Source organism: Saccopteryx bilineata, chromosome 2 (assembly GCF_036850765.1).
Source record: "Saccopteryx bilineata isolate mSacBil1 chromosome 2, mSacBil1_pri_phased_curated, whole genome shotgun sequence".
Classification (NCBI taxonomy): Eukaryota; Metazoa; Chordata; class Mammalia; order Chiroptera; family Emballonuridae; genus Saccopteryx; species Saccopteryx bilineata.
The window spans coordinates 313227308-313255024 of record NC_089491.1 but is presented as its reverse complement, the minus strand read 5'-3'; the positions used below and the strand labels follow the sequence as shown (position 1 = coordinate 313255024).

General features: G+C 47.6%; 2 protein-coding genes across 8 annotated transcripts in view; one reads left to right on the top strand and one right to left on the bottom strand.

The window, feature by feature from the left end:
* Positions 1-10529: 10529 nt before the first annotated feature.
* On the top strand, positions 10530-14282 carry RXFP4 (relaxin family peptide/INSL5 receptor 4). The gene is given in 4 exon segments (XM_066254513.1): positions 10530-10535; positions 12023-12104; positions 12107-12380; positions 12382-14282. Coding segments are annotated over 4 exon segments (648 nt in total). The 3' UTR covers positions 12668-14282.
* A 2686-nt stretch (positions 14283-16968) lies between these two features.
* Positions 16969-27717, bottom strand: part of ARHGEF2 (Rho/Rac guanine nucleotide exchange factor 2) — a 56106-nt gene continuing 45357 nt past the window's right edge. For 4 of the 7 annotated variants that reach the window (XM_066261857.1, XM_066261862.1, XM_066261859.1 and 1 more), the window contains 12 exons: positions 27333-27581; positions 25268-25344; positions 24279-24448; positions 22639-22706; positions 21411-21611; positions 20907-21026; positions 20709-20776; positions 20533-20571; positions 20278-20328; positions 19645-20088; positions 19176-19359; positions 16969-17970 (listed from right to left, as the gene is read on the bottom strand). In XM_066261857.1, coding sequence (XP_066117954.1) covers positions 17897-17970; positions 19176-19359; positions 19645-20088; positions 20278-20328; positions 20533-20571; positions 20709-20776; positions 20907-21026; positions 21411-21611; positions 22639-22706; positions 24279-24448; positions 25268-25344; positions 27333-27581 — 1745 coding nt within the window. In that variant the 3' untranslated portion in view covers positions 16969-17896. The remainder of the gene's footprint in view (positions 17971-19175; positions 19360-19644; positions 20089-20277; positions 20329-20532; positions 20572-20708; positions 20777-20906; positions 21027-21410; positions 21612-22638; positions 22707-24278; positions 24449-25267; positions 25345-27332; positions 27582-27717) is intronic. The other 3 variants (XM_066261858.1, XM_066261863.1, XM_066261860.1) reach the window with 1 other exon arrangement.

Here is a 27717-nt window from a genome sequence, read left to right as displayed (position 1 = left end):
CTGTCCTCAGCTCCTGGAGCCAACACTTGAACCAATCGATCCACTGGCTGAGGGAGAAGAAAAAAGAGAGAAGGGGGGGAGAGGGAAGGAAGATAAGCAGATGGTTGCTTCTCTTGTGTGCCCTGACAGGAAATCAAATCCAGGATGTTGATATGCTGGGCCGACACTCTATTCACTGAGCCAGCTGGCTTGGGTCCAGAGACATTTAATCTTACACTTTCATTAGACTGAGACTAAAAATAAGATGTTTTCTTTATTTCTAGTAAAAATAAGAGGAGAGATTGCATTCAAAGAATTTTTTTGGGAGAAATTTAATATTAAATGGCTGTTCTATTGCTTTTCTTGAATTGGTTTCACTATGATGGTAATTGGTATTTGCTATAAAACCTTGCCTGGTCTGACCAGGCAGTGGTGCAGTGGATAGAGCGTCGGACTGGGATGCGGAGGACCCAGGTTCGAGACCCTGAGGTCACCAGTTTGAGCGCGGGCTCATCTGGCTTGAGCAAAAAGCTCGCCAGCTTGGACCCAAGGTCACTGGCTCGAGCAAAGGGTTACTCGGTCTGCTGAAGGCCCGCGGTCAAGGCACATATGAGAAAGCAATCAATGAACAACTAAGGTGTCGCAATGAAGAACTGATGATTGATGCTTCTCATCTCTCTCCGTTCCTGTCTGTCTGTCCCTATCTATCCCTCTCTCTGACTCTCTCTCTCTGTCCCTGTAAAAAATAAATAAATAAATAAAACCTTGTCAGGTGAATGCAGGAGAGAAATGAACTAAAGATAATCTGCCATACGAAATAGTGAAAAATAGTGAATTCACAGATAATGTTTCATGGAGTTGAGTATTGTACCCTCTTTAAATGGAGACATTCCTCCAGTACCTGAAACGCCCATCATCATGTCCTTCATGTGACTGTTCCCAAGCCCTTGTCACATGAAGGAGAGGGCAAGATTTTTATTGTGGTTCTTTATTATTTATTTATGCTCTTACAGGGATTAGCATGCATGTTTTTGAAAATTAAAATTGGGAGAGTAGAGACAAGCATATGAACTAGTAGTTCTCTATTGCTGCATATTAACAGACAGCAAAAACAGTGGTTTAAAACAACCTATATTTGGTGCCTGACCTGTGGTGGTGCAGTGGGTAAAAGCATCAACCTGGAATGCTGAGGTTGCTGGTTCGAAACCCCAGGCTTGCCTGGTCAAGGCACATATGGGAGTTGATGCTTCCTGCTCCTCCCTCTGTTCTTTCTATCTCTTTACTCTCTCTGTCTCTTTCTCTCTCTGTGTCTCCCCTCTCTAAAATAAATAAATAAATAAATAAATAAATAAATAAATAAATAAAACAACCTATATTTGTCATCTTACAGTCCTGTAGCTCAGAAGTCCGGAATGACGAGACTGGGTTCTCTGGTCACAAAATTGGTCATTATGTTTTCCCACCTGAGTAGGTCTTACATGGACCATGTCATGGTCCTCACTATCCCCCATAAGTACCTGCCCTCATGATCTCATGTTCCTCTGGGATCCTCTTTAGTGACCTGGTTTCTACTGGTAATGACCTCTTTCAGCTCACCTAGGTGACTTAGCAGAAAGCCTAGACCTGTGGAGCCCCAGAGCTGACCTTGGCCATCTCTTCCTCCAAGAGGAGAATAAAATATCAGAAGCTTTTACAAAGAAATGACCCATATGAGGGCTGAGATTCCCCAGCATTTAGAGCAGAGAAAATCTAAAGGACAGTGGAGGTCCTAAAAGCCCTGACTGGGGAAGCTGGGTCCTCTTTGTCCCTTGAAAAGGAGGCATTTCCCACTGAAAGACCACAATAGAGAAGGAACTCACTTTGCTCCCACTGACTCATTTATTTATTTATTTATTTATTTTTAGCAAGACAGAGAGAAACAGAGGGACAGACAGGGATAGACAGACAGGAAGAGAGAGAGTTGAGAAGCATCAACTCATTGTGGAGGCACTTTTTTTAGTTGTTCATTGATTGCTTTCTCATATGTGCCGTGACTGAGGGGACTCCAGCCAAGTCTGTTGTGACCCCTTGCTCAAGCCAGCAACCTTGAGCTCAAGCCAGCGACCTTGAGCTTCAAGCCAGCGACCTTTGGGCTCAAGCCAGTGACCATGGGATCATGTCTATGACCCCATGCTCAAGCCAGCGACCCCACCTTAAGCTGGTGAGCCCATCCTCAATCTGGTGGCCTCCGGGTTTCAAACCAGGGTCCTCAGCATCCCATGATGACACTCTATCCACTGTGCCACTGCCTGATCAGGCCAGCTGACTCATTCTTATTGTCGCTAGGGCTTTTGGGGTCTCCATCCTAGGTTGTTTACGTTGAGACCTTTACCTTGCATGTGAATCTCCTTGGATTTTTTTTTCTGAAAAGCAGCTCCTTGGGCCTTTTCCCCGGAGGTTGTGAAGATGCACCACAGTGGCTCTGCTGTAGGCACTGTGTAGCTGTGCGGCTAGTGCCCAGGGAGTAGGGCCTTTCTGCTGCACGATGTTGCATTTATCATCCAATACTTTAGTGGTTAATGCTGCCTTTTCTTTTACATTACATGTTTTTCTCTATTACACATGAGAGAAATGCACTTAAAGAGGGTAATGAAATCATCTACTAGAGCATACTTGGTACATGGTGGAATTGGTTTTTGAATCTTGGACTGCTTTTATTGCTTCAGCATAGAGCAAGGATAAGATTTAGTTGAAAATATGGTTGATACTAGAAGACATTGGTAAAAGTTAGTTATTCCTGGTAACTGCTATTTATTTACTTAACAAGTATTTTCTAAATATTTTATCTGACAGGCTCTCGTGGAGGCTCTGGGGAGATGGGGTGAATAAGTCAGATTGTGTCTGCTTCAGAAAGATGAGCTTCTAGCACAGATGCCAGACATTTTACAGATAGATGTTCACAGAAATATACTTTAATTATGGCTGCAATCAATTTTATTTATGTAATACTTACATGTTATTTGGTTCCATTATGTCAGCCAAGATTAAAAACTGAGTATAAATAATAGAATTATGAAAAAGATGTGATAAAAGAATTGTCCCAGAAAAGGACCTCCAAATATTTTTGTTTTAATGGTGGAAATAGCGGTTTGATTTATTATCCCCTGGAATTCAGATGTGGGTTCATGGAGGGTATTTTAGGTGCTTTGTACAGAGAACCTTTAGGCCAAGTGTGGTAGCTGTGTCATCATCAAGGATTGGAGGAGCTTGGGAAAGTCTCCTGATCTCACTGGGCCTCGGTTACATCATTAGTAACACAAGGTTGTTATTCGAATTCTTCAAAATTCTTTCCGCTCAGTCTCCTCCGAGAGCGTGAAGGACTGGGTAGTGTTAAACATGCCCTGGGACTGCAGCCTAAAGCTGAGCTTGGTCCCTTTTTAGTGTGTCTCCTGCAGGAGCCTGAGCTGAGGCCAGACCCTGAAAACACAGAACTGAGAAAGGACATGGAAGAGAGGAGGTCAGTAGGTTGGATGGAATGAAAATAACCCAAAAAGGGCGAGGTAATAGTGGAGCATGTGGTTGCTAAAGGTGGTGAGAATATGGACAAACTAGATTTCCAAGTCATCAGAGGAAACTGGGGAGTGCATACAGCAGCATCCCCCAGGAGCAGCCTGAGCTGAGCAGTGAGGACTGGAAGTGACTCACTCCACAGGGAACCTGTGTACACGTGCTAGGGAGATCCACAGGATGGATCAGGGTTGGTTTACACTGCAGGGAAGCACCAATCCCAGGAGGAGGAGGATATGACCGTGAGACCCCTCCCACTAGCCTCGACCTTGCACGTGCTCTCACAGTGGGTGCCCTCCAAGTAAGTGTGGCTTGGAGAAATCAATGATGTTTGGAAAAGGGTTGGAGATTCCATTCTTAAACAGTTCTGCTCTTAGAGCAGAAAAGGTCAGGGTAAAGGGACCCTTCCATCTGAAACAGTGATAATAATAATATGTTTCTGCATTTACAGTTAAGAAAGGCTTTATACACAATATCTCACAAATATTTGTTGAGTGCTTATTTCCCTTATGCTGTGTTAAGAATTTGGAGTTCAGATATCTATATAGTTGCCCTAAGGAAATAAAAACAGAGTTCTCCTAAACTGGGTGTTGTGGCAGCCCAGAGGTTGGGATGCTACCAACCATTACTAAAGACCTCTCTTTCTAATGACATCGTTAACTATTAAGAGGAATCCCTGAGGATAAGCCTGTCTTCCTCACCATTCATTGGTGAATGACATAAGGCATGGATAATGTAGGGCAGAAGGGATTGTCTATATCCTGGGAGAAAGCACAACCTCCCTGACAGGGGACTTGGGACAGTAATGTATTTGAGATGACAGATTTGCAACCACTTTTATTCAATCAGTGAATGAGCCTCCTCAGTGTTTGGCTCAGTGCTAGAAACTGCGGACAGAGAGATAAATAAAATATCCCAACCTTCATGGAGCTCTCAGTCTAGTAACCAGGAAATCATGAGTTGCGTAGTGGTGGTGGATTCATTGCAGAAACTGGCCAATGTTGTCTAGGGATGACCACAGTGGGTATCATGGCCCCTCTTCTGTTTTAGATGACCTGTTCTGACCTAGTGACCCTGCATCTCAGCCAGATTTCAGCCTGTCAGGATTAACCAACACTTAGGTTCCCTGTTGGGTCAAAGCAGCCAATACTGCCAAGGTTTCCAGAGAAAACTGCTGATATCAGTTGCTATTTCTATGTCCTGAGCACTTGGGGAAATAAAGAGGCAAGTTAATGCCTCATAGGCTCATCCTTGCCATAATGATCAGTGATGATTTCCTCTCTTTGATAAGTTAAATGCTTCCCAGACTTCACAATTCTCTCCCATCAAAAATAATTTAAGCCTGACCAAGTGGCGGCACAATGGATAGAACGTCCGACTGAGATGCAGAGGAGCCAGGTTCGAAATCCCGAGGTCGCTGGCTTGAGTCCAAGGTTGCTGGCCTGAGCAAGGGGTCACTCGCTCTGCTGTAGCTCCCAGGTCAAGGCACATATTAGAAAGCAACTGATGAACTAAGGTGCTGCAACGAAGAATTTATGCTTCTCATCTCTCTCCTTTCCTGCCTGTCCCTATTTGTCCTTCTCTCTCTCTGTCACAGAAGAAAGAAAGAAAGAAAGAAAGAAAGAAAGAAAGAAAGAAAGAAAGAAAGAAAGAAAGAAAGAAAGAGGAAAGAAAGAACTTAAATATGCTGGCCCTGGCCGTTTGGCTCAGTGGTAGAGCGTCGGCCTGGCGTGCAGAAGTCCTGGGTTCGATTCCTGGCCAGGGCACACAGGAGAAGCGCCCATCTGCTTCTCCACCCCTCCCCCTCTCCTTCCTCTCTGTCTCTCTTACCCTCCTGCAGCCGAGGCTCCACTGGAGCAAAGATGGCCCGGGCACTGGGGATGGCTCCTTGGCCTCTGCCCCAGGCGCTAGAGCGGCTCTGGTCGCAACAGAGCGGCGCCCCGGAGGGGCAGAGCATCCCCCCTGGTGGCCATGCCGGGTGGATCCCGGTCGGGCGCATGCGGGATTCTGTCTGACTGTCTCTCCCTGTTTCCAGCTGCAGGAAAAAAAAAATGCTATATACACCAATCATGACATAATTTAAACTGAAGTTCATTCGCACTCTCTTGGGGAAATGAAGCTGCCACAAAAGGACTAAGATTCTTTTTTTTTTTTTTTAAGTGAGAGGAGGGGGAATAGACAGACTCCCACATGCACCTTGACTGGGATGAGCTGTTCTCACCATCCAGGCTGACACTTGAACCATTCGAACCACCGGCTGCAGGAGGGGAAGAGAAAGAGGAGGGTGAGAAGGGGAGGAGAAGGGGGAGAGAAGCTGATGGTCTTATGTGCCCTGACCGGAAATCGAACCTAGGATGTCCTCATGCCAGGCCGACGCTCTGTCCACTGAGCCAACCAGAGGCTGGTTCCTATATCTTGTAACTGGTATTGCAGCTAAACACAAGGATAAATTGGCAGCTTCACCAATTGAATGGTTAGTCTTAAAGAAACCTTACTGATGAATATACACAACATTTTACATTCACTGGTCCACAAAAGACCTCCTACAAACATTGCCTAACCACAGGACTTCAACGTGGATTTTGATCTTCTTTGGAATGATTGTAAAGTCTCAATTGAATTGGGGAAGAGTCTTCTCATATGGCAAGTACACAAGTCTGCAAAACTATGGTCACCATATCTAGTTTGAATTTGAAAAGCATTTGTTTCTTGCACAATACAAAGTCAATATACAGAAATCTATTTTATGTCTATATCATTTCAATGCACAATTAAAATGTGGAAAATAATAGCATCAACAAAATGAAAATATAAAATATTGCTGAAATAAATTAATGAAGAGACTATTTTTGAGATGTCAATTTTCTAATTTTATCTATAGATTCAATGCAACTCAACTCAAAATTTCAGCATCTTTGGTAAAAAGGGATCAAGTGATTCTAAAAAAGATCTAGCATCGTCAAAACACCTATAAGATGGCCTGACCTATGGTGGCGCAGTGGATAAAGTGTCAACCTGGAAATGCTGAGGTCACCGGTTTGAAACCCTGGGCTTGCCTGGTCTAGGCACATATGGGAGTTGATGCTTCCTGCTCCTCCCCCTTCTCTCTCTCTGTTTCTCTCTCTCTCCTTTCTAAAATGAATAAATAAAATAAAAAAAATAAAAAAGAGATCTTTAAAAAAAAAAAATACCTATAAGATGAAGAACAAAGCTGGAGGGCTAACTTACCTGATTTCAAGAACTATCATATAATTATAATAATCAAACTAGTGTGGTATAAGTCAATAGATAATGGAACAGAAGAAAGAATCTAAAAATAAACTAACACTATAAAAGACTGGTTTTTTACAAGATAATCTATGAACTATTTGAAAAATAACCATTTCAGCAAATGGTAAAGAATAATCTTTTTCAACCTTTTCAACTAATGGGTATATTGGCCCATATAAAATATAGTTAAATAAATAACAAAATCCATATTGCACACCAAATACAGAAATAAACTCAAAATAGATCAATAGATCATAGATTTAAATGTAAACCTTAAAAACTGTAAAAATTCTAGAAAAAAAATAGAGGAAAATATTTGTGACTTTAGGTTAGACAAAGACTTCTTAGATCAATACCAAAAACATAATCAATACAAGAATATTTTAATAAGTTGGAGTACTATGCCTTCTTCAGTGAATTGTCTTTGCCTTTTCATTAAGAGTCCATTGACTGTAAATGTGCAGGCCTACCTTAAGGCTCTCAATTCCATTGATTCATGACTATCCTTTTGCTAATACCACACTGTTTTGACTACTGCAGTTTTATAATAAATCTTGAAATTGAGTGCCTGACCTGTGGTGGCGCAGTGGATAAAAGCATTGACCTGAAATGCTGAAGATGCCGGTTTGAAACCCCGGGCTTGCCTGGTTGATGCTCCCTGTTTCCCCCACCCTTCTCTCTCTCCTCTCTAAAAAAAGAATAAATAAAATCCTTTTTTAAGAAGCATTTAAAAAAAAGAAATTGGGGAGCACAAAATACTCCAACTTCATTATCTTTTTACAAAATTGTGTGGTTATTTGCATTTCCATCTAAATTTCAGAATCAGCTTGTCAATTTCTATTAAAAAACAAGGCTGCTAGAATTTTGATTAGGATTGCATTGAATGTACAGACCCATTATGAGAAAAACTGACATGCTGTTGAGTCTTCCAACCCATGAGCTCCTTATGCCTCTCTATTTATCTAGGTCTTCTTTAATTTCAGGAATGCTTTGTAGTTTTCAGTGTGCCGGTAATGCACACCTTTTGTCAGATTTATCCCTAAGATTTTTTTTATTTTTTATGCTTTGCCAGTTTGGATGTGGAGAATAAGAGAGATGGATTACTCTCATTGCCTTTGCAATTTTTCTGTAAATCTAAAACTATTTCAAAATATTAAGTTGAGCAAGGGGGAAGAGGGAAGGAGGGAGGGAGGGTTGGAGAGAGAAAAGGAGGGTGAGAGACGGAGACAGAGAGTGACTCAGAGCATTGGCGCTGTACTTCCCCTTTACAAGGACTGGAGGATTTTCTTCAATAGATCTCATCAGACCTGTGAAGGAGTATGAAATGGTGGCTGAGTGGGTTAGGGACAGGTCTCCCACTCTTGATACTTGTATTTCCCGAAGCAGCTAGTCTCTGTCTCCTCTGCCACAAATGCAGAATTTCCCCCCTTTTTTTGCTCTGTGAAAAGATAACTTAGACCCTATTGCCTTCTCAACCTCATTCTCTTTGCCTAGGCTCTGGACTCCAGCGACAGAGATGTGGGGTGGAGAGACTTGTAGACTGAGGGAGGGGTAGTCAGTAATGAGGGAAGACCCCTTCATTAGAAGTCTTTTTTATGTTAGGCAAGCACCATAATCTACCACAACAGGTTCCTGCATTCTATTGAGATAGAAAATGGAGCTGGTAAAATATATGAATGTGAGGGATGGCAAAGTCATTTTTGTTTACTCCAGTTCCTTCTCATCTCCCAACAGCTGCAAATGAAGACCATCTACAGAAGAGTTGTCACTGTCCTCTGTTCATATCCTGTTTCCCTCTGCAGCCTAGAAGCTTCCCAAGAACAGGGGCCGGTGCATCTGACTTTTAAGGAGAAGAGATTGTAGCTAGAAAGAAATACCTCAAGGGTTTTGTGATGTAATGAAAAGAGCAAGATTCTAAAGTCAAGAGACTTTGATCTCAAATCCTGACTCTGCCACCACTTCCCTGGTGGCCTTGGATAAGTCATTTTCACTCCCTATATAATGATAACTTGAACTAGATGATCTTAAAGATCCCATTCACTCAAAAGGTTTATTTCATGAGATGAAAGACCTTATTTTATTAATTTTTATCTCCCAGCATCTAGTAGAGTGCTTAGCACATAGTAAGAATTTGGGAAATTCTGTGATTAGTGCATGAATGAAGGAATAATGCAAAGAAAGAAAGGAAGAAAGAATCAATGAATGAACCAACAAAATTCTAGAAAAATGAAAGGGCCCAACGTAAAGATCTTAGACTTGTCCAGCTAGTGATGTTATTTTGCTACATAACCACAAGGGGGTGTTGATAAAGCAAGGGAAATGATTTAGATGAGAAATGAATAAAGGTTAAAAAAAAATGCTCTGGCCCTGGCCAGTGGCTCAGTAGATACAATAGGCCCAGCATATGGATGTCCTGGGTTTGATTCCCAGTCAGGACACACAGAAGTGACCATATGCTTCTCATCCTCTTCCTCTCCCTCTTCTCTCCCTCTTCCCTTCCCACAGCCAGTGGCTTGATTGGTCCAAGCATGTCAGCTTCAGGTGCTAAAAATAGCTCAGTACTCAAGCATCAGCCCCAGATAGAGTTGCTGGGTGGATCCTGGTCAGATATGACAAATGGATAGCAAAACCCTGGAATTCTGACCCAGCTTCTTCTCTCCAAGCCAAGGGAAAATAAATCTAATGCATTAAGCAGACACCTTCACTACTAGATTGGCAAAGTGAAGCCTGGATGGGTCAAAGGGTAAACACGGTCAATCGATGAGGCTAGGAGGTAGCCGGTGGGACTTACCTGAACTTGGGCTGCGCGCTCCTCTTCTGCCACCCCCTTCACGTTTATTCCTTGCTGAAAAGCCGAAACATTCAGGCACACAGTCTGGATCTCTTTACCTCTGGGTCTCTTCTATAAGGTCCATCAAACCCACTGCTGAGGCCCTGGCCAGTTGGCTCAGCAGTAGAGTGTCAGTCTGGTATGCAGGGGACCCGGGTTCGATTCCCGGCCAAGGCACATAGGAGAAGCGCCCATTTGCTTCTCCACCCCTCCCCTCCTTCCTCTCTGTCTCTCTCTTCCCCTCCCGCAGCCAAGGCTCCATCTGAGCAAAGATGGCCCGGGCGCTGGGGATGGCTCCTTGGCCTCTGCCCCAGGCGCTAGAGTGGCTCTGGTTGCGGCAGAGTGACGCCCCGGAGGGGCAGAGCATCGCCCCCTGGTGGGCAGAGCGTCGCCCCTGGTGGGCGTGCCGGGTGGATCCCGGTCGGGTGCATGCGGGAGTCTGTCTGACTGTGTCTCCCCGTTTCCAGCTTCAGAAAAATACAAACAAACAAACAAAAAAACACCCCCTGCTGATTTGTTGTATTGAAGGGCCCCTCTCCTCCCCTAGCATTCCAAGCAAATTGAACATCAAACATCATAATTAGTCGGCAGAGGGCGGGAAGGGGTTGAATATTCTGGAATTCTGAAAAAGCCTCATTCTTCTATCTACCCACCCCCAATGTCTTTTTCCCCATCACAGCAAATTCTACAAAGGGTAAGGATATGGGCACAAAAGAGAGGACCTAATAAAGCATTTTTCCCACTTAGGACTGAGATCATGGGAGACAGGATAAGGTGTGGTGAGAGTGTATCTCAGGATTCATAGCTCTGAAATAGGGTTTGGGGATTGGAGACAACAGTAGGTGGTGCTATTGACCTCTAACTCCACAGACCAGAGCAGAAAAGGTGCAAAGGCAGTGCAGTGATGGAGGTTAGCAGGACAACTTAACACTCAGGAGCAGGAAGGCATACCAGGCCCACTCAGGTCCCCCTAGGCCATGTTCCTAGTAGGGAGGGAATAGGAAGTTGTGACTTCCTCTCCCTTTCCCTCCCTGCCCTTAGCTCCAAGGTAACTTGGTGCTGCAATGAATTCCAACCTGTGTTTTAGTTGGCACTATTCCCTGGGTTTGGTGATAACTGCCTAGTACCCTGCTCCCTTCCACCACAACACACCAAACTTTCCCTTTGAAATAATAATCATTCATGCAAATAGCAACATACAAGTTTATTTTTTACATGTATTATCTAATTTCATCACATCAATCTTGTGAGCAGACTTTTATGTGAACATTTTAAGCAAGGAAACTGAGGCTCTGGGGAGTCAAGTACCCCGCCCACAGTTAACACAGGGAGTGAGTAGCAGATCTGGACCTCCAGAACCTCTGCTCTTTCTCTCTCAGATACCAAATCTGCTTCTCTGCCATACGCGCCCACAGGTCCCTTCCCTCAGGCCCTAGGGAGCACTTTCTGCAGAGAAAGGGGCTCCTGCACACTGTTAAGATGAGGGGCTGTAGTTTGGTTCCTGTTGTCCCTAAGACAAGGTATCTCTCTCTGGTTCTCTCCCTGAGGTGGAGGCTTGGGGCTGCTCTTCAGAGTGGCGTCATTCACCCTCTCTCCTCCTCTGGCTCTACCACATAGAACCTTTCACGCGTTCCAATAGTCCTCTCTCACCCTGCCCCACCCACCATCAATCAGGGACTAGGTGGGTTGTCCCAATCACACCCAGCCTTCAGAGGTCTGGAGCCTCCTGCTGAGAGTCAGGTGTCCCCTGACAGTACTCAGCTGGCCCTGCTGCCTGTGACCACGACCTCTGATGCCCTGAGGTGCCCACACCCTATACCTTTGCCCCCCTGCCCACTTTCTGGGCCAATACCTCTGCAGACAGTGTGCTGAGTATGGATGATGCTGCCCTGCCTGTCAAATTCCTAGCCCTGAGAGTTGTGGCTGCCCTGGCCTAGGGGCTTGTAGGGGTCACTGGATTACGGGGAAATTTGGCTGTGCTGTGGGTGCTGGGTTACGGTGCTCAGCGAGTCCCTTGCCCATTGTCTGATACTTTAGTCTTCAACCTGGCTCTGGCAGACCTGAAGCTGGCACTCTCTCTTCTCTTCTGGGCAGCTGAATTAGCACTGAACTTCCACTGGCCCTTTGGAGGTGCCCTCTGCAAGATGGTCCTGAAGGCCACTGTCTTCAACATCTGTGCCAGCACTTTCTTCTTTTTTTTTTTAATATTTATTTTTATTTTATATATTCATTTTAGAAAGGAGAGAGAGAGGGAGAGAGAGAGAGAGAAACAGAGAGAGAAGGGGGAGGAACAGGAAGCATCAACTCCCATATGTGCCTTGACCAGGCAAGCCCAGGGTTTCAAACCAGCGACCTCAGCATTTCCAGGTCGGCGGTTTATCCACTGCACCACCACAGGTCAGGCCCAGCACTTTCTTCATTGTGGCACTGAGTGCTGCTGGATACTCGGTGGTGGCCATGGCTGCAAGAACAGGCATCCCCCCTCCCTCTCTTGGCCCCCATTACCACTCTTGGCAGTGTGGGTGGCAGCTGCCCTGTTGACCCTGCCCACAGTAGTCTTTGGGGCGAAGGTGGAGGTATGGGGCATGCACCTATGCATGCTGTGCTTTCCCCGCAGGTATTGGCTGCAGGCCTGTCAGCTGCTGGCCTTCATGGTGCCCCTGGGCATCATCACCATCAACTACCTGCTGTTGCTGGCCTTCCTGCAGCGGCAGGATAGCAGGGTCACGGCCTGTTCCATCTGCATCCTGGTGGCCTTTCTTCTCCTGCTGGTTCCCCAACCACATAGTCACTCTCTGGGGTGTCCTGGTCAAGTCTGACCTGGTGCTCTGGGACAGCACTTTCTATACCACCCATACCTATGTCTGCCCTATCACTACCCACCTGGCACACAGCAACAGCTGCCTCAACCCTGTGTTGTACTGTCTCCTGTGGCGGGGGGGGGGGGGGGGAGCTCTGGTAGGCCTCAGCAGACAGCTTCAGGGATTTTCCCATTCAAGTACTAACCAGGCCCGACCCTGCTTAGCTTCCGAGATCAGATGAGATTGGGCGCATTCAGGGTGGTATGGCCGTAGACACCTTCAGGGATTTTCAGCACAGCTGTGGCCCCAGAGCTGGAGCTGGATGAAGCAGGTGGCTCGAAAGAAGGTAGGCAGGCGGTGAGTGGAGCACCCCCCCCCCAGGAGAGTGGCCCTTCCACTGCGCTCAACAAGTTAGACAAAGGAATACGGGGAGGCCCGGGCCCCCAATTAGAGATGGGAAAAATGATCTAAAAATACACCTCTGATCACCCACAAGTTGTCTTGACCTTTTACCTCAATTCCACCTCCCGTTCAGTGTGGACAAAAGCATTCTTTGCCCTACTTTTGCCTCCTTTGAGAATTTCCAGGAAAATTTCCTTATGGGCTCTAGACTCATGGATCAGAGGGTAGTGACTCTCTCTCTCTGCAAGTCCTCCCTGCCCCCATCTCAAAGGAGTTGTGTCCTTGTCCTTCTGGTGCCGTGTCCACCTTTTTACTCTCTCAGTGGTACCCACTGAAACTTGGTGCCTGCAGATACCTCAGCAGCAAAAGCTGTAGGTACCTTGCAGGGAGATGCCACAGCAGCATCTCCACAATGCGGAATTGTGGATCCCTAGCACCAGCCAAACCTAGAGTGTAAAACCCTGGTGCTGGCTGGAGTCCCTATATCTCTCCTTAAGTCAGGATTTAGAGGGAGAAGTGAGGATAATGACAAGTCAGGGATATGGGTGAGGCATAGTGAGGCGAGAGACGCAGAAAGGGGGTAGGGGAAGAGGAGGCTGAAGGTGGGGTTGGAGAAGTGGAAAGCATGGGAAGTGATGTTACTCCTTCCTCCCCGAGGGGCTTCGCTCAGTCAAAGCACCTAGATCGGTAAGTTCATTTCTCTGTACCTGTTTTCTCACCTGTAAAATAGGCTGCTGCCTAAAATAGAAAGTTAGCCATTATTCTTACACTCCATGTAAAATGGAGATAGGAAAGGAAAAAAGAGGCGGGTAGCTGGAGATGGGGCTGGAGGGCCATAGAGATCTCATCTGGAATGACTTCTACATGCTCTGGGATGAATGAAAGTTTTATGTAAGAACTGAGAATTTGGCTTTTCTAGTCTCTCTTGAAGGTGTGTTCTTTGGGGTGGGGGTTTGCCTCTGGTTTCCAGATCCACAGAAATTGAGACCCAGCAATGACAAAGGTTGGCCATCACAAGGAACTTTCTGGTGGGCAATCCCTGGAAGAGGGAGGTAGCAGAAAGGAGATGGGATGGAGCTTCCACTTCCATTGCTCCCCACCACCACCACCACCACCGCCGCCACCAAGTTCTGGCTTGTGTTGTAACCTGGAACAACTTGAGTCACTCAAGATCCCACAGCAACAGCTGGGAGCAGCACCTGTGTGTGGAGCAGCTCTGGAGAGGGCAGCCATGGGGCCTGTAGGCACCCCTGCATGGGCTCCATCCAGTTGCTCAGAAGAGCTACAAACAGCCACCCAACTCACCACATGTTAAGCAATACTAAAGAGCAATAATATTGAATTAGCCTCTTGATGTTAAATTTCCCTTTTTTGATAATGTTTAAACTGGTTCTAAAACTCCAGGTCTGTTTCAAGCCCATTCAGGATGGGAAATTTTTACCCGTCCGAGGTCCCTTTTTTTTATTTTATTTTATTTTATTTATTCATTTCTAGAGAGGAGAGAGAGAGGAGAGAGAGACAGAGAGAGAGAAGGGGGGAGGAGCCGGAAGCATCAACTCCCATATGTGCCTTGACCAGGAAAGCCCAGGGTTTCGAACCGGCAACCTCAGCATTTCCAGGTCGACGCTTTATCCACTGCGCCACCACAGGTCAGGCCCGAGGTCCCTTTTTGCCATCCCACTCCTCAGCTCTTCCAATGGCCCTGCCTCTGCTGGGCTCCGGATGTTGGCTCTTCTAGGTGCCTCTCTGCTCCATGAGACTCAAAAGTTAACACCAACAGTTTAAACAAGTCCGACCCAAAGATGAATGCAGATAGAAGGGGTGGGGGAGGCAGAGGGGTATGCAGCAATGGAGGATGGCTGGGCAGCTTCTCTCCAAAAGGAAGGCATTGTTATGGCAAAAAACTGGGCCCTGGCTCCCTGGAGCACAAAGCTGGAGAGCTTTGAAATAGAATGAGGGGCACATTTGAGTTTTCACCTGACCTGTGGTGGCGCAGTGGATAGAGCATTGACCTGGAATACTGAGGTTGCTGGTTTGAAACCCTGGGCTTGCCCAGTCAGGGCACATACGAGAAGCAACTGAGTTCCTACTCCTCTCCTCTGCCTCTCTCTCTCTCTCTCCTCTATAAAATCAATAAATAAGATCTTTTTAAAAAAAGTTTTAAGGCCCTGGCCGGTTGGCTCAGCGGTAGAGAATTGGCCTGGCGTGCGGGGGACCCGGGTTCGATTCCCGGCCAGGGCCCATAGGAGAGGCGCCCATTTGCTTCTCCACCCCCCCCCCTCCTTCCTCTCTGTCTCTCTCTTCCCCTCCCGCAGCCAAGGCTCCATTGGAGCGGAGATGGCCTGAGCGCTGGGGATGGCTCCTTGGCCTCTGCCCCAGGCGCTAGAGTGGCTCTGGTCTCGGCAGAGCGATGCCCCAGAGGGGCAGAGCGTCGCCCCTGGTGGGCGTGCCAGGTGGATCCCGGCCGGGCGCATGCGGGAGTCTGTCTGTCTCTTCCCGTTTCCAGCTTCAGGAAAAAAAAAAAAAGTTTAAAAAAATGGGATTAGGGAGAGGGCAATGTGACATCACGTTTCCAAGGATTAAGAGGGGATTTTGTTCAAGAGGCCTCCAGGAATAGAGCTGTGATCTTCTCCATACTCCAGCATCCTTCACTGGGTCCTGAGAGCATTGGGAGGAGCCTGTGTTCCCCGCAGTGGTCTTTGGATACTAATACCCTCCTCTCACACAGCCCTGGTCTTCTTCTCTCCTACTTTTTAAAAAATTTTTATTGACTTTTGAGAGACAGGGAGAGGGGGGAGAGGGATGAGAGCATCAACTCGTAGGTGCTTCACTTTAGTTGTTCATTGCTTCTCATATGTGCCTTGTGTGCTGGCGGGTCCTCAAGCCAGCCACCTTGGGATATGTTGCTGATCCCGTGCTCAAGCTGGCAACCTCGGGGTTCTGACCTGGGCACCTCAGCATTCCAGGTCAACTCTCTATCCACTGAGCTACCAGTCAAGTCCTCCCCTCTGCTTTTACATACTTGGGTCCCAGCTGATGTAGCAGAGGGCTGCCAAGCCACGTGCCAGTGTGTTTGAAACCTGGAGCTCTGGTATTTTGAGGCAGAGTTGTGAAGGGGGGAAATGGAAGGACTGCAACTAGGAGGGCTGATCCCTTCTTTGCTCAGCTATCTGGGCCTGGCAACCATTCTGCAACTATATATCCATATCTGTAAAATGACAGCAATTCCTACCTCACATTCCGTAATGGATGGGAAACCACCTTGTAAAGACCTGATACTGATGGATGAAAAAATCACAGTAGTGGAAGGTGCTGGCTGCTCCCCCAAGTCAGCGCCCCACCATGGCATACCAATTATTTCTGAGTTCTTGAGCCCCATTCTTATCTCATCCCATCAGCTCCCATGGAAATATGTGTACACATGCCAGCATTTCTACAATGCTCACCTCCCCTCACAGCCCCAGAGTAGAATATTAACCAGAAACAGGAAGTGAAATTAATCAAAACAAGAACTGAAATGAACCTAATCTCTCACTGCCTCTCAAAAGAGCCAAAAGAGCAAAGGAGCAGCTCCCCTCAGGAGAACCATCTTGAAGAGGTTAGCCCAGGACTCTGACAGGGTGAAGCAGCAGTGCAGAGTGAGAACTGAATCTGAAAACATGACAGGGGGGAGAGGCTCAGGAACTGTGCCAAAAGGGAGGGAAGGAGGCAAGAGGCTAAGGCAGCTTCTATGCACAGCATGCAAATGAGATGAAAACAAGTTTTCTAATATCAGAATCCGCAACAGCCACTGGAACCCAGGTACCCCTTCCTTGTGTTTGTGAATATCAACATTAACAAAAAAACCTGCTAGCAGTTTCTTTCATTCGGGCCTGGTGTCTTCAGTGAGGCCATCTGCACTTCCTGTGAGAGGAAAAGGCCCCTTCGGAGCACAGGTCACTCACTGCTCCCTGCAGCAGCTCTATCAGAACCTGCAGACATTCAGACACCACTTCATGGTATTCCAGGTCTTTAATTTTTTCCTGCTTTACCTTTTCTTTTTTTTTTTAACAATCAAATTGGCAGAAAAATGTCTGGGGCTGGTGTACACTGGGGTCTACTGAAAATCCCCCAAGTTCAGACTGAGGTTTCAAGTCATGGTTGGTGAGGTGGGAGGTAAGCTCAGGGTTCATCAAGATTTCCCAACTCACCCTAGAACTTAGTTTCCAAATTTCTGGGGAAGAGGTCAGACTAGGTCCCCCATTACTACAGATGAGGGGAGAAGTCCTTGTTTTTCCCACCCCACAAATTCTTCAGAGATGTGGAGATAGAAGGCTGTAATTTCTAATTGCCTACATTCTTCTCTTAAAAATATAAAACACGTGCAGTTGGCTTTGGTACAAAAAACAAACAAACAAAAAAAACAAAAACAAAAAGACATTCTGGTTCCTGTGGGGTTTTCTTCACCCACAAAAGACCATTATGGCCACCTCAACCTCTGTTCCATCAACTCTAGGAAGCCAAGTTATCTCCCTGGGATTCCATGGAAGATGGAGAGATGAGAGAACAGTAAGAGGCTGAAGAGAAAGGGACATGGCCTTGCCCACAACCCTTCTTGAAGGGGCAGGAGGATCCTATGGCTGTAGCCTCTCCTCAATGACGGTGTTGCTGGGAGGCTGTCAGGGCTAGAACCCAACAGCAGCATGGTTAAATCTGAATAAACCCCAGTAGTGTTACAGGACAAGGCCCCCTTATCCCTATGGCTTGGTTCCCATGTCCCTGGTCCTCTAAATCTCACCTCTCCCTCCATAACTAATAAACAATAAATAAATAAATTTTCCTAAAGTAGAGGGAAGAAGGCATTAAAAATTGGCATCTGTGGTATAGCTTCTGGATGCCACCAGAGGGCACTGTGGCCTAATTCCCCCAGCTTCCTAAATGGCCGCAGGTATATTCCCAAGGATCCCAAGAGCTGGCAAGGACGATCAGCAGTTCAAATGTTCTCTGGTCATCGGCAGGTTGGAGTCCCCAATGTTTGCCTCCCTCAGTAATGTTCTTCAGGGGACACAGGAAGGAGGGAGGGGCCGGCTTAGCTCTCTGAAGCTACAGGCTCCCCATCGCGGCTCTCAGTCTCCTCTGGGATGTCCTGCATTCGGGTGAAATCTGAAGGATACAGGGCAAAGTTAGTGAGTAAGCAGAGGCTCCATAAGCAGCCCTACAGCAAGGCTTTGCCATCTACTGGCTGAGGAGCTCTGAGAGCTGTGAGGGATTACCAATATCTGAATTCTTCGATGACTGGGGAAAATCCTCTGTCAACAAAGTAATGTGCCCACACCTAGGTACTTTATACACTTTGTAAGTATATAAAGATACAATTTGATTAACAAAATATTGTAAGATTACTACATGAAGTTACAGTAGCTTTTGGTTATTTTGTATTTCCTGAACCAACTATAAGGACTTGGAGATCTTTAATATTTTTTTTACTTTAAGAACTCTGCCTGGGCCCTGGCCCGTTGGCTCAGCGGTAGAGCGTCGGCCTGGCGTGCGGGAGACCCGGGTTCGATTCCCGGCCAGGGCACACAGGAGAAGCGCCCATTCGCTTCTCTACCCCGCCCCCTCCTTCCTCTCTGTCTCTCTCTTCCCCTCCTGCAGCCAAGGCTCCATTGGAGCAAAGATGGCCCGGGCGCTGGGGATGGCTCCTTGGCCTCTGCCCCAGGCGCTGGAGTGGCTCTGGTCGCCCCGGAGGGGCAGAGCGTCGCCCCCTGGTGGGCAGAGCATCGCTCCTGGTGGGCATGCCGGGTGGATCCTGGTAGGGCGCATGCGGGAGTCTGTCTGACTGTCTCTCCCCGTTTCCAGCTTCAGAAAAATACAAAAAAAAAAAAAAAAAAAAGAACTCTGCCTGACCTGTGGTGGCCCAGTGGATAAAGCATTGACCTGGAATGCTGAGGTTACCAGTTCAGAACCCCAGGCTTGCCGGGTCAAGGCTCATATGAGAAGCAACTATTACAAATTGATGCTTCTTGCTCCTCCCCCACCCTCTCTCTCTCTCTCCTCTATTTAAAATCAGTAAATAAAATATTTTAAAAGTCTATTTTGACTTTAAAAAGTTGGGAATCACTGACTTATTGGAAAAGAAGTAGCCCCTACAGTCTTTGCTTCCTAGAGTTCTACCACTCATTCACCATCAGACAAAAGAAGAAATCATTGTGTGCTTCCCAAGAGTTACCATAACCTCAGTGGTTAGTTGGGAACCTTCCTAAATGTCCCTGTGCTCCTGCACACAGATCCCATTTGGAAAGCACAGCCCAAGTGTCTGAACCCAGGTTGCACCCTACTTCTATTCCATGTCTCTGCCAGGATCTCACCTCGTGGACTATGGGGTGGAGACAGATGGCTGCTACCTTCTTCCTCGCTGCCAGTGTCTGGGTCACTGCTATCTTGTAGCCGCTCCTCAGGGCTGCCCAGCTCCTGCCTCTCTTGATCTTCAAAGGGTCGATGGACAGAGCGAATAGTCACAGGCAAATCCAGGTGGTCATGGCCTCGGCTGGGCTGTGGACCGGCAAGCAGGGAAAGAGCAGTGTGAGACTGCAGGCCCTGTCAGCCCGGGACCCCTGGACCTTGCTGGGCCCCGACACTCAATTCTCTCAGTGAATCTACCACTGACTGATTTCTTTCTCCACCCTACCTAATTTTTTTAGTTCTCTAACTAGTATCCTAATATCCTTCAAGTCTGTTGCCCAATGTCATTTGAGCTCAAATCCCCAATTCCTTTCAGGCTCTCCCATGCACCCTGATACCCACCCCAGGTCAGTTCACTACTCCAAGCTTCCTTACCTGTGGTGGGGTGAAACTCAAGTACAGGGCATCGCCTGCAGGGAGGCTGCGGCGCCGAGGATCCAGAGGCCTGCGGGCCCAGGGGGCCTCCGCGGGGAGGGGGTCGGCCTGGCCCAGGGCGGCCAGCTGCCTGCGAGCCTCCTCGGCCTCCTGCTCTAGCAGAGCCCGGGCCTGCTCGCTGTCCCGGAGTCGGGCTTCCAGGCTGCTAGCCTCAGCTGCCCGCTCTTCGCCCAGGCGCCGGCAGCGCCGCAGCTCCTCCTGCAGCAGCGCATGTTGCCGTTGCAGTAACGCCAGTTCCGTAGCCTGCTTTTCAGGAGCCACAGGGGTAGCCGCGGCTCTGCCAGCTTCCCCGTTCCGAGAGTTGGCTCGGGTCAGCTTCTCCCTTCGCTCAGGACCCTCAGGGTATCGGGCTTCCATCAAAGTATCCTGCTGGGCCACGGCCGCCTGGGGTGAAATGAGGCCAGATCTGTCTCTTCTCCCCCCTACTCCCACCCCCAGGAACCAGGTGAGGATTCCTGGAATGCTTCAACAGGAGGCGGCTTAGAAAGGCCGTTAGAATGCCTCTGCCCACCTGACTGGGCAGCTCTGCTCTGGCTCCTCCCCTTCCCCATTCCCGCCCCTGCCCCCACTGACCTGTAGACCATGTAGAAGTCCATAAAGATTGACCAGTCGCTGTAACGCTTCCTGAGGATAGAGCAGAGGGTGGAAAAAGGGCCCAAGTTTCAGGATGGAGAACTACCCAGAAGTTGAGTAAGTGTGGGTGACACTCCAGATACTTTGAGGGATAGACTCTCCCCCACACCCCTTCAAAGTGGGCTCCAATTTATCAGACTAAGAATATCCTCCCTTCAGTCTCTCATCTCACCTCCCATCAAATTCCCATCTCACCTCCTGGGGAGATCTCAGCTGATTTCCATTTCGATCCTGCTGAAATGGGCAAGGATAGGCAGTCAGCAGGCACACAAATCCTGGTGCCTGTCCCTGATAGTTCTGTGTCAAGGATCTACAGGCCACCAGCCCCTTCCCCATCCTCTCGCTAAGACCTGACATCTCTGAGGACCCACCTTTTGGCTGGGGTCTGAGTCGGCTCTACAGAGCTCAATCGAGCCATTGAAGGTTCTGGCCTCACCATCTGTTGAGGAGAAAAGGATGGGCTGAGCTCACTTCCCCAGGGCCCCGACAACAGCACTTGGACCCTGGTTCCACCCCATTCTCTTTAGTCCCTCCTACCCACTATTTTAGTCCCCTGCCCTGGCACTCACTGGCAGTGATTCCAGGACTCCTGTTACCACCACTTTCTGCCTCCATGGACACAGCTGGTTCTTGGTGCGTCAAGGGCAGCTCCACTCCAGGCCTTACCAGCAGGTCCTTCAGGCCCTCGACTGAAGGGAAAGAGGAGGAGGTAAGGACAGAGGTAATACAGAACCCAGCGGGCTGCCTGATACACTTGTACTATGCAAGCATTTATCTAGGGGAATGCCTCTGCACAGGTGGGTTCTCACTCACACCACCACGTATGTGGCCAAGTTCATTAAAGGTGCCCAAGGATAGCACAAGAGTATGCAGGATGAGAAGTGTCCAACAGTAATAAGAACCACATCTCTTCCCCTGCCTTTCCTAGCACCTGACCCTGCAGGCACTGGAGGGCATTTACGGACTATGGAGCTGACCTCCCCTTTATCTGTATGCATCCAGCTCTAGCCATGTGTCCACACTCTGTCACAGTGAGCAGATGAGCCTGGACTGTCCCCTAGGTGCTCCCTCACCCTCACGGATGGCGTCCTGCAGCAACCGTTCACCACGAGGGGACTCAAGGGACTCAGAGCGGAACAGGCCCCTGAGCAGGGTGGGCATGGGCATCCCACTGCTGCCATCCTCATCCACCTGGAAATGGGTCATCTCAGCAAATAGCCCAACCTTCTCTTGCAGCAGCTCCACCAGTGCCCGGTCTTTCTGTTGCAGCTCCACTGTGGATAAGGAACAAGTGAGCACCAGGGAGAGCCCAGTGGGCACCCAGAAGAGCCAGTAGTGGAGGGGCAGCCCCACCAGAGGCAGCCCCAGGGATTAGGGGCCAGGGCTGGGCAGAAGAGCAGGAATTAATTTTTATCTTTGGCACTTATAAAAAAGAAAAAATGTTTTGGGAAAAATAACATATGCACTTTTGTTTTAAAGACAAAAGTAAAAAGGATTGTGGCAGGAACTATGGGCTGTCTATCAATTTTCATTCTCCCTGTATTCCTTTAGTTAGAAAACGTGTACAGATTTCATCTGGGCAGATGGCTGTCTAGTTAGACTACATTTACCAGCCCGATTTGCAGTTAGACATTGCCACATGACTAAATTCTGGCTGACAGGTATATCTTCCAGATCTGCTCTTAAAAGAAATAGGTATAAACTCTCCTTGTTCCTTTACTCCTCCCTGTTAACTGGAATGCATATCATACCCTAACTAATATGAGGCCCTATACTAAAAAGTAAGTTATTGCCTCAATCCTGGTCTTCCTAGTGCCCCTTCTCACAGACAGTCATAGTAATATCTTATCTTTCTAGATATGACACACACACACACAAAATACACATGACATATATTTATCCCCATTATTTTTACAATGATAGCATACACTTTACATTGTTTTAAACCTTGTTCTTTTCATTTAAAAATATATTTTAGTTAATGATCTATATCGGCCCTCACAGAAGCCATCTCATTTTAAAAAATAGGTCCATAGTATTTCACTGTGTGATTGTATCATATATTTTTATTTTTTAGATTTTTATTTCTTGATTTTTTAGAGAGAAGAGAAAGAGGGAGAGAGACAAAGAGGAGGAAGAAGCTGGAAGCGTCAACTCATAGTCATTGCTTCCTGTATGTGCCTTGACCAGGTAAACCCAGGGTTTTGAACCATCAACCTCATCATTCCAGGTCAATGCTTTATCCACAGCGCCACCACAGGTCAGGCCAAATAACTCTACGAATACTGTGGGTGAACTTACTCTTGATTCGCCTCAGGTAAGCCTCATCTTCTGTCTCAATTAGGGGGAAGTCCTCCCTGGATGGGCATCTGGAAGAATAACAGGTTGGGTGGGAGCAGGGGACAGAAGCTATGTTACAGACCAGGAATCAGCCTCCCTCCTTCCCAAACATATTCTTCGCTTCCCTGGTAAGACCCACGAACTGCACGCCCTCGCTTCCCTCACTCTGGACCCTCCCCTTCACTTAGCATTGATCATCTGTATTTACTGGTACATAAGGACCTCTCCTAATGTCACCCAGAGAGGTGGCACAGTGCAGAGAGACAACTAGAGGCTCCGACATCAAGCAAACTGGGCTCAAAGCCTGACTCCACTATTTATCAGGTGATCAACTTTCTATTTCCTCATCTGAAAAATGGGGACACTATCTTCCTTATAGTTTTCTTGTTAGGATTAAACACAATGATGTAACAGTGCTTTGACAATGGCAGAAGCTTAATAAAATACAATGAATAATATTAATTATAATTTTTACAATTACAAATATTAATACTATTAATAAAGAGGCCACAGTGGATCTACTTTCAATGGGACAAGTATTTTGCATTGTTTTACCAAAATGGGCAATTTCATAGTTTTGTATGCATTTCTGAAAAATTAGTTCAAAAGTCTAAATTGCAGAAGTTAAAAAAAAATTGGGCCCTGGCCGGTTGGCTCAGTGGTAGAGCATTGGCCTGGCGTGCAGGAGTCCCGGGTTTGATTCCCGGCCAGGGCACACAGGAGAAGCACCCATCTGCTTCTCCACCCCTCCCCCTCTCCTTCTTCTCTGTCTCTCTCTTCCCCTCCCGCAGCCAAGACTCCATTGGAGCAAAGCTGGCTCGGGCACTTAGGATGGCTCCATGGCCTCTGCCTCAGGCGCTAGAATGGCTCTGGTTGCAACAGAGCGACACCCCAGATAGGCAGAGCATCGCCCCCTGGTGGGCATGCCGGGTGGATCCTGGTCAGGCACATGCAGGAGTCTGTCTGACTGCCTCCCCATTTCCAACTTCAGGAAAAAATAAAATAAAATATTGGTTGGTATATTTATTATAAAGTGGAGAAGACTCCATTCTCTGAAAGCTAAAAAAAAGTTATAAACATCCTAATTGAGTACAATCTTCAAAAATGCATTTTTAACACTTTACATGAACTTTGCTAACTTTTTTTGTCACAATAGACACACAGTTGACTGACTCCCTCAAATCTAATGTATGTCCAACAGAGGCTAAAGATTTGTTGCTTTAGCACACTGATTTCCTTTTTTCCTGTATTGTGTGGAGTTTGTTTATAAGACTTGATCCTCTTATCTTTAGTACCAATGCTTTCATTATCTTCTTTTTCTCATTTTTAGAAAATAAAGGGGAAATGCAATACAATCCAAATAATGGTCCACTGCCCACAGGCCACGCAGCTGAAACTGGACTGTCAGGCTGGCAGGTATGCCACCACATGATAGCTCAAAATATTCCTTTGCTTGTCAGTTCATGCTTCATTTGAAACATGGCCTTTCCTGTGTTGGGCCATCGGTCCCCCCCCCAGCCTCTGCCTCCACCTTTGAACCCTGGGGTGCTGTGGCCTGGGGCATGAAGCCGCTGGTACCCTGAGGTCACACACACACTCACTTGCACACACTCTGCTGAATAACTCGGACCCAGGTGCTCCGGTCTTCCCGGGATGCTGTGTAGACCTCATACATCTCAGGGGGTGTTGCACTGATCAGAAACATCCCTTTCTCCTGGTTGGCAATGTCCCGAATAATGAGATTCTGCAGTGACACCACCGAGGGCTTGTCCTGTCAATCAGGGGGAAGAAAGAATTAAGCCTGGGAATCCTGACCCTTGGATATCTGGATGATCTTCAGCCTTTCCGGAATAACCAAATGATAGAAGTCAGTCTGTCTCCAGAGAAGTTAAGAGCCCCGGCCAGAGAGGAACTAGGAACATATGTGACCCTTGACAATATAACTAATTTTAAACTTTACTTTCCTCATTTACAAAAAGAGGATATTAATTGCCCTTCATCAAAAGTGAAAAATGCCTGCACACAGTAGCAACACCTGTTAGTTATTCCTATTTCTTCTTATTTTATTATAGTATTGGTTACAATCACAGCCATTGGACTCCAGAGGATTCCAGGGTTCTTTTAGGCTCAGGTAGCAAAGCAAAAAGGGCCTGAAACAGCCTGACCAGGTGGTGGCACAGTGGATGAGCGTTGGGCTGGGATGCCGAGGACCCAGGTTCAAGACCCCGGGGTCGCCAGCTTGAGCGTGGGCTCATCTGGTTTGAGCAAAAGCTCACCAGCTTGGACCCAAGGTCGCTGGCTCCAGCAAGGGGTTACTCGGTCTGCTGAAGGCCCGTGGTCAAGGCACATATGAGAAAACAATCAATGAACAACTAAGGTGTCGCAACGCGCAATGAAAAACTAATGATTGATGCTTCTCATCTCTCCGTTCCTGTCTGTCTGTCCCTGTCTATCCCTCTCTCTCTCTGTCTCTGAAAAAAATTTAAAAATAAATAAATAAATAAATAATGGTACTTTCCTTCCTAAAAAAAAAAGGGGGGGGGGGTCTGAAACACTAATCTGTGCTGAGAAAAGAGGAGGAAGGTCTCACCAGGGTAGAAAAGATATACTTCTGGTCCTTCTCTTGGAGAAACACCAGCACATCTGTCATCAGCAGCATCAGCACATCTGGCAGGGAGACAAAGGTGTGAGAGGAGTCAGCATGAGAGGGTCTGAGCAGTGGTTTTCTCTTTCACAGGGACCAGTCTTACCCCATCCAAAGAGAACTCCAGATCCCCCTTTTCCTGGCCTCTCTTCCCTCTGGTTCCTCCCTCCACCTGTGCAGACCTCAAACCTCCCTATTCTTAGTCGGAAAAATATGTGGGGAAATAAAAGATGCACATGCTAACAGGTAAAACTAGAAGAGACCATAAGAGACTATACATGCCTTTAAAGAAAACCCTCTTTACCCAATTGATGCAGGTTTCTTAACCTGGAGTCCACAGACCCCAACAGTGTCCACTGCTGGGCTCCAGAGACTCTGCAAGCGCTCTGAAGTTGCATGAGCAACTTTGCATATTAATACAACACATATATTTTTCTGGGTGAAAGGGCCAAGAAATTTTGTGAGAATAAAAATGATTCCCAGAGCAGATGGGGCCACCTTCTTTCAGCTGTCAGCTCCACCTAATTAACATTAGACCTTTTTGAGATATTGGTCCTAAAGCTCCCATAACCAGCATACTCCCACTTTTCATTTCGTGCTGGACTGGCAGGGAGAAAGTTGGGTTCCTTATCCATCTCTCCCACAATTGAACAATGCCATCTCCTTTGACCCTGGCAGGCCTCCCTTCACTCTTCTCCTCTGCCCCACCCTCCAGGCTCTCAGATCCTGTGAGATACTGCACTTTAAGACTGTGGAGGAAACCAGGATCAAGTCTATAAAACCAGAGGTCATGGTCAAGAAAACACACTCACCCTTTTCCTTGGGAGATCTTACTGAACTGCGGGCACACAGAAGGGGAGAGCTTTGGCTAAATGTTTCAGAAATAAATATCTCCAGTCTAGTTTTGACAGCCTCCTCCCCCCCTCCCCACCCCAGCTTATATTCTTAGCTGCTCTGTGGGAGGAACAGGAAGGAGAGAAAGGGATGAAGGAAAGTGGCTGGTGAAGACTGTAACCCCCAAAGTGCATGAGGATTCCAACATGGGACAGAGGCTCAGCCAGGCTCTAGCCTCAGGCAGCTCAAATTTCTTGCGTACCTCATCCCTTACACAAGCCAAGATCTGCTACTCTCTTTCCCAATTTCTTTCTTCTTTTTTTTTTCTGAAGTTGGAAATGGGGAGGCAGTCAGACTCCCGCATGCGCCTGACCGGGATCCACCCGGCACACCCACCAGGGAGCGATGCTCTGCCCATCTGGGGCGTTGCTCTGCTGCAATCAGAACCATTCTAGCACCTGAGGCAGAGGCCACAGAGCCATCCTTAGCGCCCGGGCCAACTTTGCTCCAATGGAGCCTTGGCTGCGGGAGGGGAAGAGAGAGACAGAGAGGAAGGAGAGGGGGAGGGGTGGAGAAGCAGATGGGCGCTTCTCCTGTGTGCCCTGGCCAGGAATCGAACCCAGGACTCCCGCATGCCAGGCCGATGCTCTACCACTGAGCCAACCGGCCAAGGCCTCTTCTCCAATTTCGGTAGGAAGGACTTGGTTAGTAAAATCTGGAAAGAGAGCCTAGAAAAGTGTGCCTTAACTCTTCTCTGTCTTCTCCAGTCTGCCCATTCTATGTTGGGCTCAGTCCACACCTGTAGGCCTTCCCAGCTGTGTCCCCAAAGCTACTGCCCATTTCCCAGCCCTGGTAGCTGGGACTCTCAGTGGGTAGAGCCAACAGTCCCAAGCTTGTCCTATGGTTCTGGAGTTTTGCTGTCTTCCTCATCGAAACTGATTGCTGTCTGGGCATGCAAGGATGAAAGAAATGAAAAATACTGGTAAGGATATCCCTGTGTGGTCCACAAAGTTAAATCCAAAATGCAGACTTTCACTGCAACAGAGACCATGTTTTTTCCTCCCACCAGGTCTCATGCTGGGTGTAAAGCTACACAGAGAGATCCATGGGCTGGATGCTTCTCCCTCTTAATCTCTGATTGCAAACTCTTGGTTCACCTGCCAAGATAACCACTAACCTTTAAAGCGGCCAGACGCCGTCTTCCAGAGCAGGCAACCGTCATGGATAAGCTTGCGCCGCAGAAGCTCCTCTCGGCCAAAGGGGCCCTTACTGGGAACCGGTGTCTGGGCCCGAGGGTCCATACGGTTGTAGATCTCCTGAAGGCGGGCCCCTTTCTCCAGCTCGTGCACATCCTGGTCCACATTGGACAGCAGCTCCTTCACCAACCCCAGAGCTGTTGTCAGGTCCTGGCGCTCCTCCTCAATCCCTGGCATGGGAGTTGGCATAAGGGATGGCTCAGCCAGTTTCATTCCAGCCCCAATTCCCATAGTCTCAGTCCCCATCTTCAGAGGCACATAATTGAACCCAACCCTTCCCTTGGTCATCCCAAGCCTTTGCTTACC